This window comes from Tachysurus fulvidraco, chromosome 18 (genome assembly GCF_022655615.1).
Source record: "Tachysurus fulvidraco isolate hzauxx_2018 chromosome 18, HZAU_PFXX_2.0, whole genome shotgun sequence".
NCBI classification, from domain to species: domain Eukaryota; kingdom Metazoa; phylum Chordata; class Actinopteri; order Siluriformes; family Bagridae; genus Tachysurus; species Tachysurus fulvidraco.
This window is the reverse complement of record NC_062535.1, coordinates 18,976,472-18,998,331: the sequence shown is the minus strand read 5'-3', so window position 1 is coordinate 18,998,331 and position 21,860 is coordinate 18,976,472. Positions and strand designations below refer to the sequence as shown.

At 42.1% G+C, this 21,860-nt stretch overlaps 2 protein-coding genes across 4 annotated transcripts in view; one reads left to right on the top strand and one right to left on the bottom strand.

Moving 5' to 3' along the window:
- Positions 1-21,860, bottom strand: part of LOC113661138 (CMRF35-like molecule 8) — a 256,058-nt gene that overhangs the window by 53,804 nt on the left and 180,394 nt on the right. The window lies entirely within an intron of this gene.
- The window catches only part of LOC113646534 (CMRF35-like molecule 3), a 254,033-nt gene continuing 232,237 nt past the window's right edge, over positions 65-21,860 (top strand). The window contains exons 1-3 of one of the 2 annotated variants that reach the window (XM_047803592.1): positions 65-202; positions 809-1,129; positions 4,665-4,742. In XM_047803592.1, coding sequence (XP_047659548.1) covers positions 163-202; positions 809-1,129; positions 4,665-4,742 — 439 coding nt within the window. In that variant the 5' untranslated portion in view covers positions 65-162. Of the gene's footprint in view, positions 203-491; positions 582-808; positions 1,130-4,664; positions 4,743-21,860 lie in introns of those variants that run through there. The other variant, XM_047803591.1, reaches the window with a different exon arrangement.

The window sequence follows — 21,860 nt, the reverse complement described above, 5'->3', positions numbered from 1 at the left end:
TTTTCTGGTAGCAGCTCAAAGGTGGAAGTGGACATGATGTTACTTTCTAATCACGCCACACAAAAAGACGCTCAGTCACAGAGACAAGGACAGTGCTGAAGTGTCGTGTAACTTATATTTTATTATTTATTATTTTCCGAAGTTTCTGAGTCTGGATTTAGAATGAAGATCCTCCTCATCTTCACCTTCTTCCTGATTCCAGGTATGTAAAAGCACTTCACATTAATCTTCATTGTAAGTGTAACATTAAAGAATTGGACATTTAGCACAGACCTTGTATTCATGGGCTCCTGTGTTTAATGTAGTGAAGTTCAGGGCTGCTGAGACTTTGTGTTTTGCTTCAAAAGCACACAGAGGAGCTTCACTTCACTTAGTGCATGAAGAAAAGTGCATGTTTAAGTGACCACATGACCACGACACAAGTGAACATGATCTCTGTTTATTTACAGTGTAAAACTGAAGAGTTGTTCTAACACTAGACCTTAACTACATGTCACATGTTTAAAGATCAGGGCTGATGTTTTATCAGAGCGGTCGACCTGCAACCTCATCTCTCTTCTTCCTGTTAATCAACACAAAATGTGGATTTAATATCTTTATCAAGTAAAGCAGATATCAGATGTCTGACATGTTTGATTTAGATTATTAAGATGAGAGTTTGGTGTTTATAACACATGTATTATACGTGTAATAATACGTGTATATGATATTCTAACACACACGTATCTCTTGTGTACCTTCCTCTTCTCTTACACTGATGCACCATCTTCCTGGATCATATTTCATTCCACTGTATATTATTCTCCAGCTGGTACTGATGCTGTAACTACAGTAACTGGATACAGAGGAAGATCAGTTCAGATTAAATGTCCCTATAAATCTGGATATGAAGATTACAATAAGTATCTCTGCAGAGGTAAATGTCCCTATTCAGGGAGTACTGACATTCCTGTTGAATCTGGATCTCCTGCTAAAGACCCCAGATTTTCTTTGTATGATGACAAAACAGCCCGAGTCTTCACCGTCAACATCACTGATCTGATACCTGAGGATGGAAACACTTACTGGTGTGCGATAGAGCGGAAATTGTCTGATATTTATACAAAGATTGTCCTGCAGGTTAAAACAGGTGAGTGTTACACAGAGAATAAATAAATCTCACACATTATTTCACTGATTATTAAATATTGTTATTGAGGCAGATTATGTGCAGTGTGTCCCAAACATCTCCATACAGAGAGGAAACTAACACTCACACGCACGCGCACACACACACACACACACACACACACACACACACACACACACACACACACACAGATTTATTCACTCTCTCTTACACACACACACACACACACACACACACACACACAAATCTCCATACAGAGAGGAAACTAACACTTTTAGTTCAAAAGAATTATTTATTCAAAAGTCTTTTACTCACACACAGACACAGAGACACACACTAATTCACACTCTCTCACATACTGACACACACATACACTCTCTCGATCACATACACACACACACAAACACACACATCTGAATGTGCTACTGCACTTTATACACACAAACACATACACACACACACACTACAGTAACTCACACTCACACACATTCTCTCTCACATACACACACACACACACACACACACACTCAAGAACACAAACACACACTTACTCTCTCTCTCACACACATACACATACACACACACACACACACCTGAATGTGCTAAAAACACACTTTCACACACACATACACGCTCTCACACATGCATGTACTAATGCACTATATACACAAAAACACCCGCACACACACGCACACAGACACAAAAATGTCCGTACAGACAAGAAACTAAAACTTTTTGTTCAAAAAGATTATTAATTCAATTGTCTTTTACTCACTCACACACTCTCTCTCTCACACACACACACACACACACACACACACACACTAAAGCACAAACACACACACATTCACTCTCACACTAATTCACACACACACCGACACACATGTCAAGTCACGTCAAGAAGCTTTTATTGTCATTTCAACCCTATATAGCTGTTACAGTACACAGTGACATGAGACAACGTTGCACCAGGATCAGGGTGCTATAAAACACACACAGAGCTATAGGACTAAGGACTTAGTAAGTAAGTCTTAGTCACATAAAGTGCAACTGTGCAACCTGGTGCAAACAGTGCAGGACAAGACAAACAAGACAGACAAGACAGTGCAGGACAAAAAGTTACAAGATATAAAATATATGTAATATAAAAAGTATAAAAAATGCAATACACAAAAGACAATAAACAGTAACAGCGCCGACCGACCGGTGTAAATACTGAATGTAAATACTGAATGTTCACACAATATTTTGTGCAGCAACATTAGAATGAACACAGTTTCTTAGCAGCAGGTCCTTTGGATAATATATAGATTATATGTTGTGTGTGTTTTGTGAGGGTCTGTGCAGTCCATACAGATGATGTGTGTGTATGTTGTGCTCAGTATAGTACAGTTCAGTTATTGAGAAGTCTGATGGCTTGTGGGAAGAAACTGTTACACAGTCTGGTCGTGAGGGCCCGAATGCTTCGGTACCTTTTTCCAGACGGCAGGAGGGTGAAGAGTGTGTGTAAGGGGTGTGTGGGGTTATCCACAATGCTGGCTTTGCGGATGCAGCGTGTGGTGTAAGTGTCCATGATAGAGGGAAGAGAGACCCCAATGATCTTCTCAGCTGTCCTCACTATCCGCTGTAGGGTTTTGCGATCCGAGATCGTACAGTTCCCAAACCAGACAGTAATGCAGCTGCTCAGGGTGCTCTCAATGGTCCCTCTGTAGAACATGGTCAGGATGAGGGGAGGGAGATGTGCCTTTCTCTGCCTTCGTAGGAAGTAGAGACGCTGCTGGGCTTTCTTGGTGATGGCGCTGGTGTTGAGTGACCAGGTGAAGTTCTCCGGCTAGATGAACACCAAGATATTTGGTGCTCTTGACGATCTCTATGGATGATTCGTCGATGTTCAGCGGAGAGTGGTCGCTCTGTGCTCTCCTGAAGTCCACAACCATCTCTTTAGTTTTATCAACATTCAGAGAAAGGTTGTTGGCTCGACACCAGACAGTTAGCTGTTGCACCTCCTCTCTGTATGCTGACTCGTCGTTCTTAGTGATGAGACCCACCATGGTCGTGTCATTGGCGAACTTGATGATATGATTCGATCTGTGCATTGCTGCACAGTCATGAGTCAGCAGACTGAACAGCAGCGGACTGAGCATGCAGCCCTGAGGAGCTCCAGTGTTCAGTGTGGTGGTGCTGGAGATGATGTTCCTGATCTGGACTGACTGAGGTCTCCCAGTCAGAAAGTCTAGGATCCAGTTGCAAAGGGAGGTGTTCAGTTCTAACAGGCTCAACTTCCCAATCAGGTGCTGAGGGATGACTGTGTTGAATGCTGAAGTAAAGTCTATAAACAGCATACGTACATAAGTGTCTTTATTGTTCCGGTGGGTGAGGCCTAAATGATGGGCTGTGGTAATGGCATCGTCTGTGGAGCGGTTTGGACGATACGCGAACTGTAGGGGGTCTAGTGAGGGTGGTAACTGGGTCTTCATGAGTATGGGTGTGAGTGTGACGGGACGATAGTCATTGAGGCAGGACACTGTAGACTTCTTTGGAACGGGGACAATGGTGGTAATCTTGAGGCATGTAGGAACAATGGCGTTGCTCAGGGAAATTTTGAAGATGTTCTGCACATTCTCTGAACACCCCTCAACCCCTCTGAACACACACACTTTCACACACAGATACACTCTCACATATGTGCGTGTCGTGTACTAATACACTATATAAACACACACACACAAACACACACACTCACACATCTGCATGTACGTATGCACTTTATAAATACAAACACATACACACACCCTCTCTCTCTCTCTCTCTCTCTCTCTCTCTCTCTCTCTCTCTCTCACTCTCTCTCTCTCTCGCTCTCTCTCTCACACACACACACACACACACACACACATACAGATTCATTCACACACACTCACTCTCACTCTATCTCTCACACACACACACACACACACACACACACACACACACACACACACACACACACACACACACACACACACACACACACTTATGCACTCATGCACACATACACAAACACACACACTCACTCTCACACTCTCTCTCTCTCACATACACACATACATTGGGGAAGTCGTGGCATAATGGTGTGTTCACGGTGTGTGTGTGTTCACTGCTGTGTGTGCACTTTGGATGGGTTAAATGCAGAGAACGTATTCTGAATATGGGTCACGTCACTTCGTCACTTCATCACACACTCACTCACATTTATTCACACTCACTTTTACACTCTCTCTCACACACACACACTCACTCACACACTCACACACACATACTGTACACACAAACACTCAAACACACTCACCCTTTAAGAAAGCCTGATGTGTAAATGTCACACGTTCATTATGGTAGAGAGATGAATCTGTGTGAAATGGCAATGTTTTGTAAATGAACTTAAATGTATTAAAAGTCTTCATTTCCTCTTGTGGAGACTTTTGTGATGTTCTGTACAATAGACCTGATTTAATAAGGGTGTAAACTCAGAGTGATAAATGGTCTGTTTCCTTTCTTCCAGTTGATCCCACCATCAGTTCTGTCTCACACACCACACACTTCACTCCAACCCATGGGGACACGACACATTCAGTAACAGGTATAAACTTTTTTACCTGACTACTTCTTCACATTTCTCTCACATCATTAAATCTGTGTCTTTTTTATTTCAGATAAGTTACCAACTTATACTACCCACAAAACCCCCATCACTTCCTCATCTCAGGGTATGTAGAATATCTACCATGTTATTTTAAACCTGCTGCTCTGCCCTGTGCTTTAACAACTGACAGGAAGTAACTGTAGACCCATTACCATGTTTTCATTTTCTTTTAACCATCAACATCACAGCACCTTCTAATGATGAACATGTCACAGAATACACACATTATGGACAGAATACACACATTACAGACAGAATACACACATTACAGACAGAATACACACATTACTGACAGGATACACACATTACAGACAGAATACACACATTACAGACAGAATACACACATTACATAAAGAATACACACATTACAGACAGAATACACACATTACAGACAGGCCGAAACATTCATGGCAGCATATATAGGCTAAAAAATAAATAAATACTAAAATCCTGAGGAAAAAACAATTAGTAAGTTCACTATATATACATTTATATACATGACTGTATATTTAATATATACAGTCATGTGAACAGAATCAGGACCCCATCAAAGCCTGTTTTTTAATAGTAAAACATATTGCCATTTATATATACACACACACGCATATATATATATATATATATATATATATATATATATATATATATATATATATATATATATATATATAACTTGATTTCTGTCAGGACCACTTGTCAAATGAGAGTAGATTAGATGATAGCATACAGTTAATGTTGGCGGTATGGTTCTGTTCGAGGCAGGTATCCGTGCGCCCATCAGTGCGCATGCATGGACCGAGCGGGTACAGCAGCAGCTAGAAAATAGAATAGACACCCCACGATAAAAGAACCAATGATCATGCATACATAGAGGTTTTTTTGAGGTTTTTTTTGCTGAAAATAAATGAATAAATGGACAAATAAATAAATAAGTGGAGATATAAGACGTAAACTGGTACAACGAATACGGGTTCTGGCATGGTGGAGTCAGGGTTGGAGGAGGAAGTTTAAGTTGCAGCAGCAGCGACGCGCTAGAAAGCGGATCAATGAATGGGAATTTAAATGGTCGGGTAATATGGATGTTGTAACCGGATTGGTGAGCATCGTGGACTGCTGATTATCAGCTAATGCACGCTTGACGGTGTGGCCTGCCAGAACTAACGCGAAGCTTAATTTTAACAGTATTGAAAATTTCAAGTAATAAAACTAAACAAATAAAACCAAGCAAGCTGACTAAAGGAAGTCTCCAAAAACCTTAAAATATCATCAAAAGGACCTACAGCAAGATCGTGCAACAGTTGATGTCAAAGTGCATGAATCTACAATCAGTAAGAGACTGAACCATTTTAAATATCATTGTAGGTCTGAAGGAGGAAACCTTTACTGTCTAAGAAAATCAGGAGGAAAGAACAGAGAGAAAGGCCAAGACTTCTGGAATAATGTGCTGTAAACGAGTCTTAAACTGAATTATTACACACCATAACAGAGGGGATGTTTAGTGTAAACCAAATACAGCAATTTAGCAAAAAATCCTCATACCAACTGTGAAACGGAGGATGAAGTGTTCTGGTTTAGAGATGCTGTGCTGCAGCAGGACCTGGTCAGATCACTATCATATAATGTACTATGAATTCCAAATTGTATCAGAAGGTGCTTGAGGAACATTTGAGACCATCTGTGAAAAATGTTAAGCTGAAGCAAAATTGGACCTTGAAACATGACAAAAACATTCTAGTAAATCCACCAAGGACTCGCTGAAATGTAAACAATGGATAATTTTGGAGTGACCAAGTCAAAGCCCATATCTTGAATTGATTCTATTTATTTTGTTTTTATTGTTGTTTTACTGGAAAGCACCTTGTGCTCCTTTTGGCAGTTGTAAGGTGCTCTATAAATAAAATTTGATTGATTGATTGATTGATTGATCTAAATCATATAGATATCCTGTGTGGTGATTTAAAACTGACTGTGGATGTAAGAAACCCCTCAAACACACAGCTGAAAGAGTTGTGCATTGAGGACTGGGGGAAACTTTCTGGCTAAAGAATCATCTCATTAAGGTTAATTCAGCCAAAGGGGGAAATACTAGCAATTAGGGCACAGGGTGTACAAACTTTTTCCTCAGATCAAATACTCATTTCTGTTGGTTTCTTTTGTTTAATAAGTTTAAACAAACTGATTTTTTTTGTTTACATAAAATTACATCATTTCATTAACATAAAATAACTTAAAACTAGATCAGAAATTGACATGTTGACATTTTCCAATGAAGAACTGGGTATTTAATGGGTTGTTCTAATCTTTTCACATGACTGCAAATTAGGTTGTTAGGACGAGTTCAATTAGGTGAAATTAACATAATCAGCATGATGACGTGAGCAAAGAAAGATCAATGAGTCAGCACTGGACGATATTCAGCAAGATTTTATTCTTAACGAAGAAAATCTTATTTAACTTAATATAGAAAATATCTATATTTTTGTTGATTTATTATTCTGTAGCCCAATTTGAAATTTGAGTTGTATTGAGGTTTTGTTGTTTCGCGAACAAGTTGTGGCCTGGACTTAGAATCATGCATGGAACAAGATCGCAAGCCTTTCACTGAGTCTTGAGAACTGTTGAAGTGCTGAAGAATTTAATTTTCATATTGAGAAACAGAAGAAATAGCTGGCTGACAGAGTGAGTCAATTTTGGACTTTTCTTCACAAATGGATTATTTCATTACCAGATCGTGAGATACAACACGATGGTAGGGCTGAACTGTTGTATCAAAACAACTCATAGGTACATAGACAATTGTGTATTTCTGAAATACGGGACTTTTTTTCGCCAATCTAGAAACTGAACTTTTATAAGTGAAGTGTTGATTTGTATTGAATGGTATTGAATGGTTTATTTGTATTGAATTTGCACCTGCCTCGACCGGAGGGCGTTGGGTTCGGCACCACAGAGAGGCTTTGCAACGGGTGTGGCAAAGCATCTCTGTGGTGCCGAACCCAACGCCGCCGGTGTCGTCACCTGCAACCTCCTACGCGATCTCCTTGGCCGCTACCCCACGGTTCGCCTTCCCAGGCAAGTTCAACGGAGATCCGGAGAATTGCAAGGGCTTCTTGATGCAGTACTCGCTTTTTGTCACGCAATAACCCTCTCTCTTCCCCACCGACGCCAGCCGAATAGCCTTGGTGTGCATGCTCCTTACCAGAAAGGCTTTAGAGTGGGCCACCGGACCACCCAACAAGCGAAACACTTTGGTGAGCTTGAACGTCTTCTCCTCTCATTCTCAGAACTGCACTCAATTTGACGTACAGCTAAAGGTGCAGAGAAGACATTGGCGATGCGGACAATTTCATTTTGGAGGAGTTTGTTAAATGGAACGCAATTCCGCTGGCCGAATGTATTCCCCCCTTGGAGGTGGAAGCGATAGATGGCCGACCTCTCGGAAAAGGGCGCATAAGATTCAGCACCGAGGACGTCGAATTACAAGTGGGAGCGCGACACAGCGAGCTTATCCGGTTCCACATCGTAGCCTCTCCTCGTCATCCTCTCATCTTGGGACTGCCATGGCTGAAACTGCACAATCCTCATCATCCTCTCATCTTGGGACTGCCATGGCTGAAACTGCACAATCCGGTCATCTCATGGAGAGAGCCACAAATCACAACTGGGATGAAGCTAGCTCTCAACACTACCAGCCCTCTAAAACATGCCTCCAAATGAACTCAGCGATTACCACTCCTGTTTTTCCTGGCCCCCTGGTTGAAAATCATGACCTCGCAAAAGCCTTCAGCAAGGTCAAAGCCACCGAGCTTACACCACATCAACCCCTTGGATTAACAACCTGAATCCAAGGCTATGAATAAGTATATTGAGGAGGAGTTAAAGAAGGGGTTCATCCAACATTCTGTGTCTCCAGCATCGTCTGGGATCTTCGTTGTGAAGAAAAAGGATGGAGGGCTTCGACCATGCATTGACTAACGCACTTTGAACAAGATCACCGTTTCGCTACCTTCTCCCCGTTGTGTCTTTGGCCCTTGAACAACTTTCCAAAGCCGAGTACTTCACGGAGCTGGATCTGCGCAGCGCTTATAACCTCATCCTCATAAGAGAGGGAGATGAATGGAAAACCGCCTTTTCTACCCAGTCTAGACAATACGAATATTTGGTCATGCCGTTCGGCCTGTCTAACAGTCTGTCTGTTTTCCAGTCATTTATCAACGATGTTTTCCGTGACATGCTGGACCGCTTGGTTATCGTCTACGTTGACGACATTCTCGTTTACTCCAAGATGATAGAAGAACACATTCAACACGTGAGGGCCATGCTGAAATGTTTGATCCAATACCGGATTTATGTTAAGGCCGAGAAGTGTGAGTTTAATAAAACCTCAACATTGTTCCTGGGTTACCATTAGGGCCTTCCAGCTGCTGAAGGAGAGTTTCACCAGGACTCCCATTCTCCATCACCTTGATCCTACCCGGCCGTTTATTGTCGAAGTTGACGCCTCCTATACTGGAATCGGGGCAGTCCTTTCTCAGCGTCTTGGTCCGGCTGATAAGATGTTTAGTGTAGATCACCCATGGAGCGCAACTACGATGTGGGGAACCGCGAATTATTGGCCATGAAGACAGTGTTCAAGGAGTGGCAGCACTGGCTAGAGGGTGCTGAACACCCGATTACAGTTCTCATTGAGCACAAAAATCTAGAATCTTTAAGTTCCGCCAAACGAATGAACTCTCGCCAAGCACAATGGGCCATGTTCTTCACCCGTTTCCAGTTTACGGTCACTTACAAACCAGGATTCAAAAACACTAAAGCTGACACACTCTCTCATCTGTACAAGGAGCCGTACAAGGACTCTATTGCAGAGACCATCATCCCTGAAACCCAGGTCGTCGCTCCTATTCTGTGGGACATTATTAGTGAGATCTTCCAAGCTAATGTCTCCAGCCAGCCTGCTGCAGCCCTTACCTATCCCACAACGGCCCTGGTCCCACATAGCCGTTGACTTCATCACCGACCTCCCTAAATCCAATGGCTGCAACGTAGTCCTCACCGTGATGGACCGTTTCTCAAAAGCTTGCCGTCTAATACCACTCCAGAAACTTCCCACGGCATTCGAAACAGCTGAAACCCTCTGCAACTACGTGTTTCATTTCTACAGCTTACCCGAAGACATTGTCTCCGACAGAGAGCCACAATTCACATCACGGGTGTGGTCCTCCTTCTTCAAGCAGCTGAATGTGAACATCAGTCTCACCTCCAGATACCACCCACAGGCCAACGGGCTAATGGAACGTATGAGTCAAGAGCTCACCCGCTTTCTCTGCTCCTACTGCCAAAACAACCAAGCTGATTGGAGCAGGTATCTCATGTGGGCTGAAGACGCTCAACTCACTCATCAAACCGGCCACTGCCATCACCAATATTCAGTGCATACTCGGATATCAGCCACCCTTGTTCCCATGGTCTGGGGAGCCCTCTGATCTACCAGCAGTCTACCAGGAGACCTGTAACGTAGTGCACCACCAGCTACAGTGAGCTATCAGGAGACAAAAAAGCCAAGCCGACAAACACCGCAGAACGCACCCTGATTACCATCCCGCTCAGTGGGTCTGGCTCTCAACCCAAGACATCTGTCTCCACCTACCCTGCAAGAAGCTCAGCCCTAGGTATGTGGGCCCGTTTAAAATCACCAAACGGATAAACTCTGTGTCGTACCGCTTGGCGTTGCCTCCGACCTACCGCATCTCTGCCACTTTCCATGCCTCGCTGCTGAAACCCGCTGGCGGTCCGAGAGGGGACCGGGAGGGGGCTACTGATCCATCAGGTCCGCCGCCCCTGCTGGTCGACGGCGAGGAAGCTTACGAGGTCTGCACCCTACTTGACTCCAGACGCCGGAGAGGTCATCTCGAATATCTGGTCGACTGGGAGGGGTACGGCCCAGAGTAAGGCTCCTGGGTAAGGGCGAGAGACGTCTTCGACCCGTCACGCACCGCCGAGTTCCACCAAGACCATCCGCACAGACCGGCCCCTCGACCTCGTGGAAGACCCCAGAGTCGCACACATCCTCACTTCGGGAGCCGCTTGCAGGGGGGTGTACACCAATTCAAAACTTGTTTGACTGTATATTTGTAATCTCACCCCCAGTTCCACCCATATGAGGATGGGTTCCCCTTTGAGTCCGGTTCCTCTCAAGGTTTCTTCCTTACCAATTTAAGGGAGATTTTCCTTGCCACTGCTGCCTGAGTCACCTCAGACTTGCTCATTTGGGATAAATACATACATACATACATACACACTGTGAACTATATACATCTTAATTCTTTACTATATTAATTATTTTTTCTCCTTATGTTTAACTTCTGTTCTATGTTTATGTTCTGTAAAGCTGCTTTGAGACGAAGACCATTGTAAAAAGCACTATACTTTCAATTCAATTCAAGTTTATTTGTATAGTGCGTTTTACAATAGACATTGTCTCAAAGCAGCTTTACAGAACATAAACATAGGGCAGAAGGTAAACATAATTAATGATAAAGGAAATAACGAATAATAAAAGTAAAAGAATTGACAATAAAAAATTCTAGATTATTATTAGATATAAATAGTTCACAATGTGTATGTATTTATCCCCCTATGAGCAAGTCTGAGGTGACTCAGGCAGCAGTGTCAAGGAAAAACTCCTTAAATTGGTAAAGGAAGAAACCTTGAGAGGAACTGGACTCAAGGGGGACCCATCCTCATATGGGTGACACTGGGGGTGTGATTGTAATATACAGTCAGATAAATGTTGTATTGGTGTAAGGATCATGGACTTCAGAGACTAACTGGAGATGTCTCAGGATTCTTAGAGTCGGCCTCGGCTCAGTGGACATCCAAAGGCTTCGTCAAACAGAGGACGTTGGGAGCTGGTACAATGTCTGGATGCCCCGGGAATGGGTACAAAGAGAGAAGCAGTGGAGAGGGATTAACATATCTGCTGTTCATAAAAATGTGCAGGTCTGATGTACTAGTGCATGATACTATAGGATGTATTATGTGTATGCCTGACTAAAGAGATGAGTTTTTAATCTACATTTAAACTGGGAAAGTGTGTCTGAGCCCCGAACGCTATCAGGAAGACTATTCCAATGTTTTGGAGCTAGACAAGAAAATGCTCTACCACCTTTAGTAGACTTAGATATTCTGGGAACTACCAGAAGACCTGAGTTTTGTGATCTCAGAGAGCGTGAAGGATTGTAACATGTTAGAAGACAAGTTAGATACATGGGAGCTAAACCATTAAGAGCCTTGTACGTAAGTATCAGCAGTTTGTTTGTAATCAATCCTAAACTTAACAGGTAGCCAGTGCAGAGATGATAAAATTGGGGCTATATGGTCATACTTTCTTGTCCTATTGAGAACTCTGGCAGCTGCATTTTGGACTAACTGTAACCTATTTATTAATAGTCCAGTCTAGAGGTCATGAATGCATGAACTAGCTTCTCAGCATCAGATACAGACAGGATGTTTCTCAGCTTGGCAATATTTCTAAGGTGGAAGAAGGCTGTTTTGGTAGTATGGGCGATATGATTTTTAAAAGACAATTTGCTGTCTAATATAACACCCAAGTCTTTCACTGTCGAGCTATTAGTAATAGTACATCCCTCTAAATGGAAGTTAGGTTGTGAGAGTTTCTGTGTACTGGTTTTTGGACCTATAAGTAGTATTTCTGTCTTATCAGAGTTTAACAACAGAAAATTGCAGCTCATCCAGTCTTTTATCTCTCTAAGGCATTGAGTTAATTTTGACACTGTGGCTATTTCATCTGGTTTTGATGAGATATATAACTGTGTGTCGTTAGCATAACAATGGAAACTAATCCCATGTCTTCTAATAATGTTCCCTAATGGAAGCATGTATATCGAGAAAAGCAGAGGTCCTAGAACTGATCCTTGAGGGACCCCATAAATAACTGGTAATAGACTGGAGGATTCACCATTTAATTCTACAAAATGGTCACAGTCTGACAGGTAGGATCTAAACCAACTTAAAGCCTATCCATGAATACCTGTGTAATTCTGTAAGCGATCTAGAAGAATGTTGTGGTCTATAGTGTCGACTGCAGCACTAAGGTCAAGTAGAACTAATAAGGACATACAGTCTTGGTCCGAAGCTAAGAACAAGTCATTTGTAACTTTAACAAGTGCAGTTTCTGTGCTATGATGGGGCCTGAAACCTGACTGAAACTCTTCAAGGATGTTGCTCTCCTGTAAGAAGGAGCTCAGTTGGACAGACACAACCTTTTCAAGTATTTTAGACATAAACGGAAGGTGTGAGACAGGCCTGTAATTTGATAGTTCATTTGGGTCTAAGTTAGGTTTTTTGATGAGTGGCCTAATAACTGCCAACTTAAAAGACTTCGGGACATAACCTAAAGATAACGAGGAGTTAATGATATTAAGAAGAGGCTCACCAGCTTTATGTAACACTTCTTTCAGTAGTTTAGTTGGGATGGGGTCTAGTGAACATGTTGTTGATAAGTTTGATAAATTAAGTTTGTCTAACTTTTCCTGTCCTGTACTTGTAAAGCTCTGTAAAGCCTTAGGTGAGATTGTGTCACTAGTTGCTCTCATATCTATACAAATAAACTTGAATTGAATTGAATTGAATTGAATTGAGTTTCCGGACTGCATCTCCCATAATCCTCTCACCAGGACTGATTACACCACCACCTGCTGCCAATCACCCACTTCCTATATAGCTGCACTTGAACTTGGACCTCAGTGCAAAGTCTCGATTGGCTACAGCTGTCAGTCTGAGTGTTCTCTTTCCCGTGTTTACCCGGTTTGTTACTTTGCTCTGTTTTCATTGTCTGTCATTTTGTTTGCCGCCTGCCCTGACCTACTGCCTGTCCTTCGATTACGATTTCTGCCTTCTCTACATTGTTGTGTTTGCCGGTGTTGATCTTTGCTTGTTGTTTACAAGTGAGTTAATAAAGCTTGCATATGGATCCCCTGCATTACGACCCATCATTACACCTATTTTGTTTCATATTGTACTGCAAATTTGTAAGTATATCCATAATAGAATAATTCTGTGGTGTTCAACATTTTATAGTTTTTTTTTTCTGTTTTTGTGAATATTTAAAGTTTTGGGTACCTAAAAGCAGTGTTGTAATGCAACGGAGTACAAATACTTCATTACTGTACTTAAGTAGAAATGTCACATATCTGTACATTACTTCGATATTTAAATTTATGTCAACTTTCACTTTTACTCCACTACATTTCCTAGATAAAATGTATACTTTTACTCCGCTATATTTCCACTAAGCATCTTTGTTACTCGTTACTACAAAATAAAATCAGAAGAAATGTGTGTGACTGCAATAAGGGAGGTTTGGTGAATCACTGCTCCTAGATTTCATTACGCTCCGCATGCTCTATTTCAGCGTAATGTTTCCAAAAGGAGGCAGAAGCACAACTGAAAATGCCATGGAAAAAAGCACAGCATTCACTAAATTCCAGGGGTTTCATTACCACGACGTAAAGTGGGCGTGTTTCCGGGGGTCTTGGAAAAATGTATTCTTTCAAAAAAAAAAGCATACTACAAAGGACAAACAGTCATACAGGTAGATTTATTTTAGAAAAAAATAAACAACCAAAAACTATGGTCATGGTTAGGGTTAGAGTTAGGGTTAAATTAGATAATAGGCCACGCCTACCCGATAACGCAATATCTGTTACACTGTTCTGAAATCCCTGGAAATAAGTACCTGCCATGGAAGCACCTACTGGAGGACCTCCCATTATCGTAGACCAAGGGTGGCCAACCAGTCAGAGACCAGAATCCACATTTTTTTACCCTGCCATTTTGAGAGCAAACATGACACAGATTGTTTACTCAAATGATCTTGCTCCTACTGGGAAACTTGAACTCAAGCGACGTGAACATGCACAATAAAAAGACACAAATACAAACTTTGATATATCCATTTACATTTACAGCATTTGGCAGACGCCCTTATCCAGAGCGACGTACATAAGTGCTTAAATCTCTAACATTGAATACATTATGCTGGTTCACTAGGTTACATACTTAAGATACCATGAGTTTAAAACATTTGTTTAAAGTTACAATGAAAAAGTGTCAAAGGTTTTTTTTTTTTTTTTTTTTAAATGCAAAAGATAAGGAAAGGTGCTAGTTGAAGTGTTTCCTGAATAAGTAGGTCTTCAACCGCCGCTTGAAAATAGCCAGTGACTCAGCTGTCCGGACCTCTAGGGGAAGTTCATTCCACCACCTTGGTGCCAGAACAGAGAAGAGTCTTGTAGTATACTTGCCTCTTACCCTGAGAGATGGTGGAACCAGTCGAGCAATGCTTCTAGATCGGAGGTTGCGGGGTGCAGTGCGAGGAATGATGAGGGCTTTGAGGTAAGAGGGAGCTGGTCAATTTTTAGCTTTGTAGGCCACCATCACTGTTTTGAATTGGATGCATGCAGCTACCGAAGCCAGTGGAAGGATCGCGGCAGCGGGGTGGTTTGCGAGAACTTTGGCATGTTGAAAACAAGCCAGTCACCTACATTTTGGATCATTTGCAGAGGACGGATTGCGTTCATAGGTAGACCTGCCAGCAGTGCATTGCAGTAATCCAGTCTAGAAATGACAAGAGACTGAACAAGTACCTGAGCAGTCTGTGTGGACAAAAATGGCCGAATCCTTCTAATGTTGTAGAGAAGAAACCGACATGAGCGAGTCTCATTAGCAACATGAGAGGAAAAGGACAGTTGATTGTCCATGATTACCCCAAGGTTGCGAGCTGTGGCTGAAGGGGATATCAGATTGCTGTGCAAGGATATAGCAAGATCATGACCTGGGGATGAATCACCTGGGATGAACAGCAGTTCAGTTTTGCTAGGATTGAGCTTTAACTGATGAGCAGTCATCCATGATGAAATTCCTGCCAGACATGCTGAGATCCATGCTGATGTCAGAAGCTGTGGCATCTGAGGGCGGGAAAGAGAAGATAAGTTGTGTATCATCAGCATAGCAGTGGTAAGAGAACCCATGTGATGAACTAACTTCCCCAAGAGAGTGAGTATACAGGGAGAAAAGAAGAGGACCAAGTACTGAGCCCTGTGGGACACCAGTGGAGAGTCTGCGTGGAGCAGATGTCACTCCCCTCCATGTTACCTGATATGAGCGTCCTTCCAGGTAGGAGGCAAACCATTCCAAAGCTGATCCGCAAATCCCAAGACTCTTGTGGGTGGATAAGAGAGTCTTGTGGTTGACCGTATCAAACGCTGATGAAAGGTTAAGGAGGATAAGGATGGATGACAGTTTGGCTGATCTAGCAGTATGTAGCTTCTCAGAGACATCCAAAAGGGCTGTCTCTGTAGAGTGAGCTTCTTTAAAGCCAGACTGTTTGGGATCTTGGAGGTTGTTCTGTGAGGGATAGACAGACAGTTGATTATAGACAATGCGTTCAAGAATTTTTGAAAGAAATGAGAGAAGTGATACCGGTCTGTAGTTACTGATGTCTGATGGATCCAGAGCAGGTTTCTTTAGGATGGGAATAACCCTTGCTCTCTTGAAAGTAGTTGGTACCTGACCAGATGCTATGGATCTATTGACGATAGTGGAAATGAAGGGCAAGAGGTCTTGTGAGATGGTCTGGAGCATAATGGTAGGGAGTGAATCCAATGGGCAGGTGGTAGGATTGCAGGACTGGATGAGTTGTAAAATGTCTTCTGCTGCCACAGTTGAGAAATGTGACAATGAAGGTGTAGGGGAATGCATACTCTGAGATGTAAGTGCAGTCGGGGCTGAAGTGAAGGTCCGGCAGATTTCCTCAATCGTCTCCTGGTAGAAAGAAGCAAAGTCTTCTGCAGTCAGGGAGGATGAAGAAGGTGGAGCTGGGGGGTTGAGCATAAAAGAGATGATAATGTGGAATTTCCGAGGGTCATGTGAGGAAGCTTCAAGCTTTTCCTTGTAGAAGGAAGTCTTGGCAGAAGTCACATCTGAGGAGAACTTGACAAGTGTTCTGTAAAAATCAAGATCTGCATCAAGTTGTGATTTCTTCCACTTTCTCTCTGATGATCTTGGCTCTCTTCGATTGTTGCGCAGCACATCTGAAAGCCAAGGAGCAGAACAAGAAGTTTTCTTGGGTTTAGTGAACATAGGGCAGAGGAAGTCCATAGTTGAGGAAAGAGATGAGAGGAAAGTATCTGTGGCTGAGTCCAAGGGTAGTGAGGAAAAAGACTCCGTATCAGGAAGGTAAGAAAGAGTGCCAGAAGCTACAGATGAAGGGGAGACAGAGTGAAGGTTGCTGCGAGTAAGAGCGAGGGGGTGAGAGGTAGTTTTAGGTAGGATAGGTAGAGTGATGGTGAAGGATACCAGGTGATGATCAGAGACATGTAGTGGGGTAGCAGTCATGTCTGTAGCTGGAGAAGGACGGGTGAAAACCAGGTCCAAGACATTGCCTCCTTTGTGTGTGGGGATGTAGCTGTTGAGTGTGAGGGAGAAAGAGTCGAGAAGAGACAGGAGGGAAGAAGAATGTAGCTTGTCAGAGGAAAGGTTGAAGTCACCAAGCACTGTCAGGGGGAGCTATCGGAAGGGAAAGCACTAAGCAGTGAGTCCATTTCTTCCAGGGTCTCCTAGGGGACCAGGAGGGCGGTAGACAACAATGATAACAAGGTTGATAGGAGAGGTAACTGAAATGGCATGAAATTCAAAAGAAGAGATGGTTAAATTAGAGAAGAGTAGAGGTTTAAAGCACCATTTCTTTGACAACAATAAACCTGTACCCCCACCCCTGCCTGTTTCTCGTGGTGAGTGAGAGAAAGCATAGGCAGAGGATAAAGCAGCTGGTGTAGCAGTGTTCTGTGGGGATATCCAGGTCTCTGTTAGAGCAAGAAAATCAAAGGAGTAATGGGAAGTTAAAGCTGAGATAAAATCAGCTTTCTTTACAGCAGACTGACAATTCCAGAGCCCACCTACCACCACTGTTTGAGACTTACACAACAGAGGAGGGTAGATGAGGTTACTGGGATTGTGACCTCTGCTCTGTGGGTGAGAGCGTCTGCGAGAGTAGGCCTTGAGTACAGAGATGGGTTTAATGCACATATTTGTAGTCAAACAAGAGTGAGAATTAAGGTATGGTAGAATATATCAAACAGTACTAGACACTAATGTTAGAGAGAGATTCTGACAAACCGGAGAACCTTCAATTTAAATAGGTAAGCCCTGCCCCCAATTCACACCTTAAGGGAGACTGAAACTACTCCTGATTAATCGGCTGAGAGAACAACAAAGACCAACACTATAAAATCAACAATGGTATAGAATATAACACAATTTAAATCACACTACTTTAGAACAAAGTGAGTTAAGCAAATAGTATACAAAAGACAGGAACCTACTTTACCAGAAGACAATATAAGTAAGTAAGTAAGTAAAGTTTATTTATATAGCACCTTTCACAGATAGAATCAAAAGTGCTTTACAAAATATAACAAAACTTAAAAGTACAATAAAACAATCTTACAAAGTAAAAAGAGAAATTTATAGAGATGATAAAACTACAATTATAAAATAATAAAAACACACTACAACAGAGATGAAACCATAAAAGCCCAATCAGCTAAAAGCTTGTCTAAATAAGAGTGTCTTCAGTTGCTTCTTAAAGGAATCAGCAAAATCAGCCACACACAGAGCCAGGGGCAACACATTCCACAATCTGGGGGCCACAGACTGAAAAGAAAAATCCCCCGAGTTTTAAAATGGGTTTTAGGGACCACAAGCAGATTTTGACCTGATGACCTCAATGCTCTCGAAGAGCCATAAGGGGTCAACAGGTCAGTGATATACCCAGGAGCATTCCCATGAAGGGCTGTATAAGTGAGGACCAAAACTTTAAAATCAATTCTATATTTGATTGGTAACCAGTGAAGAGAGTATAAAACTGGTGTGATGTGAGATCTTCCGCTGGTTCCAGTTAAAAGCTTCGCTGCTGAATTCTGATCAATCTGAAGACGATTTAAAACACGTTTGTTAAGACAGGTAAAAAGTGAATTACAATAGTCCAAACGTGAAGAGATAAAAGCATGTATAATCACCTCTAGATCTGCATTGGACAACATTTTCCTCATTTTAGAAACATTCCATAAGTGATAAAAAAAACAGCTTTTAACCAACTGTCCTGAATGTTGACCTAAAGACATGGATTTATCAAATACAACACCAAGGTTCCTAAGGCTTGACTGAACAGAAGAGCCCAAAGAACCAAGATGTTGCCTGATCTGTGGAATTTTCTTATCTGGGGCAATGATCAAAGTTTCCGTCTTTTTCGGATTTAGTTGAAGGTAGTTACTGCCCAACCACTCCTTAATACAGGACAGTCACTCTAACAAGCTAGACAGCAAGTGAAACTGAGACTCCTTGAAAGAGCAGTATAACTGAATATCATCAGCATATAAGTGATAGGACACATGCTTAAAACACTGAATTTTCTGAGCAAGAGGTGTCATATACAGTAAAAACAGCAAAGGACCTAATACTGATCCCTGTGGTAATCCACATGAGAGAGGCACAGTGTCAGACATGATCTGATTTATCACCACAGAAAAAGTTCTATCAGTAAGATAAGAAGAAAACAACTGAAGTACAGACCCAGATAAACCAATAACATTTTGCAAACAGTTTAGCTAAATTTTATGGTCAACTGTATCAAACGCTAAGGTTAGATCCAGTAGAACCAACACTGTGTACTGGCCTGCATCTGCTGCCATCAAAATGTCACTTGACACTTGCTGTCTCAGTTGAGTGCACTTTGCGGAAACCTGATTGAAACTTATCCAAAATTTGATGGTAATGCAGATAAGTGGAAAGTTGATTAGCTCCCACTTTTTCTAAAATTTTGGAAATAAACGGCAATTTAGATATGGGCCGGTAGTTTACAGGGTCAGCAGGATCCAGGTTTGGCTTTTTTAAAGTAGGGTTCACTACAGCTTGTTTAAAAAAGGAGGGAACTGTGCCAGTAGAAAGAGACAAGTTTATCATATTTACCAGACAGGGAGCAAGCGTATCAGTGGTATTTAACAGAAGAGTCATTGGGACAATGTCAGCAGGGCTAGAAGAAGGTTTCATCTTTTTTAATAAAACCTTAATGTCCTGTAGAGTGACAGGGGAAAAACAGTCCCAAGAGTGGAGAGGAGAACCTCTATTATAGGTGTGCGAGGAAGGAGAAATACTGTCCCTAATGTCCTGCACTTTACTGACAAAGAAATGTAAAAATCTGTTACAGTCAGCTGATGAGTATACAGATACTTGTGAAGCTGGGGGCGAAACAATATTTTTAATGGTGTCAAAGAGGACTTTCGGATTTTTCTTATTTGCAACAATAAGATTTGTGAAATAATCAGATCTGGCCTGTTTTATCATAACATTAAGAGCTGTGATCAGCTCCTTAAAATGTAATCTGTGTACTTCAAGTTTAGAGGTTTTCCATAAACGCTCCACTTTACGACAATTTCTCCTGAGACTAAAGATGCTTTCATTCAGCCAAGGACAGTGTTTTTGTGGGGAAATAATACTGTGTTTAAGCGGTGCCACATTATTTAAAACAGACACACAATGATTATTAAATTACTGAACTAATGACTCAGCATCAGTACACTCATTAAAAGAACTAGGATCAAATAAAAAACAAAACTTATCAACAGCAACTTGATTTATAATACGTCATTGAGTGCTCACCTTAGACGGATTTGACAAATAAAAAGAAAGATTAAAGAAAATACAACTGTGATCACTCACTTGAATATCTTAATAGATATTTGATCCACACACGGGCCCAAACTAAAAACCAAGTCCAATGTATGGCCCTTTGTGGGTGTGGGACCAGAGACATGCTGTGTAAAGTTAAAAGACTCGGTCAAAGATAATAATTCTAATGCCGTGTTACAGGAAGCGTCATCTATGTGAATGTTAAAATTACCAACTATTAACACGGACTCCAATTTAATAATATTAGATAAAAACTCTGCAAACTCATCTAAGAACACACACGCAGGGCCAGGAGGTCTGTAAATTAAAACACAATAGAAAGACTCTGTAGAGCCAACCTTAGACATTTGGTGTTCAAACGAGCTGAAGGAATCCTGACTCAGTTGCCTACAAAAGAAACAGTCACGGTGCACAATGGCAAGACCACCTCCACGACCTGTTTTGCGGGCTGAATGTTTTGCTAAACATTCCTTGATAAAAATATCATTCAATATAAACGCTTTATTCGCTATAGAGCGAGCATTCAACAAGGCAACCCGAATCCGGTTTACGTTAACACCAGCTGACTGGGGCGTATGGGCAATAGGTTCCGCTACATTTCTTTCCCCACACAGAGACACAGGGCGCAGGACCTGCTCCCATAAGCCCGGTAGCTGGGCCTGTCGATTTGTAAAAGCTCGGCTGTAGTGTGCATCATAGCGAGGTGGCGTGACTACGACTACACCATATCCCGACGCGCTAATTGGAACCTGCCGCAGGCACCGCTCTACCTGTTCCAGTCCGGACCCACTCGGGGTAAACATAGATGCCCGGTATCGCCTCAACCTCGTCTGAACACCCACTCTGGAGCCTTGCTTTTTCCTCTGGCCACGTCCCTTAGACAGCAGTAAATACTCCGGCGACGTCAACAAGCACTCGAAGACAGGCGAAAAAATCGGTTTGTACCAGGTCCAATTACCATAGTCCTCCATATTAAGGTCTCTGATATGAATATCATACTTAATAGCAGCCGACACACAATAGTTAGCTGACAGGGCTGATACAGCAACAAAAAAAATACAAGTACAATCACAAATATACGAGAAAACAAAAAGGAGCGACAGCAAAGCCAAACACAGGCGCCATCTCTCTCCACTTCATTCAACACACGTCTGATGTCTGATATAATCAAATGTAGAGTTATATGAACGTAAGAGCCGCATGAAACTGGGCAAAGAGCCGCATGCAGCTCGGGAGCCACGGGTTGGCCACCCCTGTCGTAGACGACCACCCCAACGATATTGGTAAACA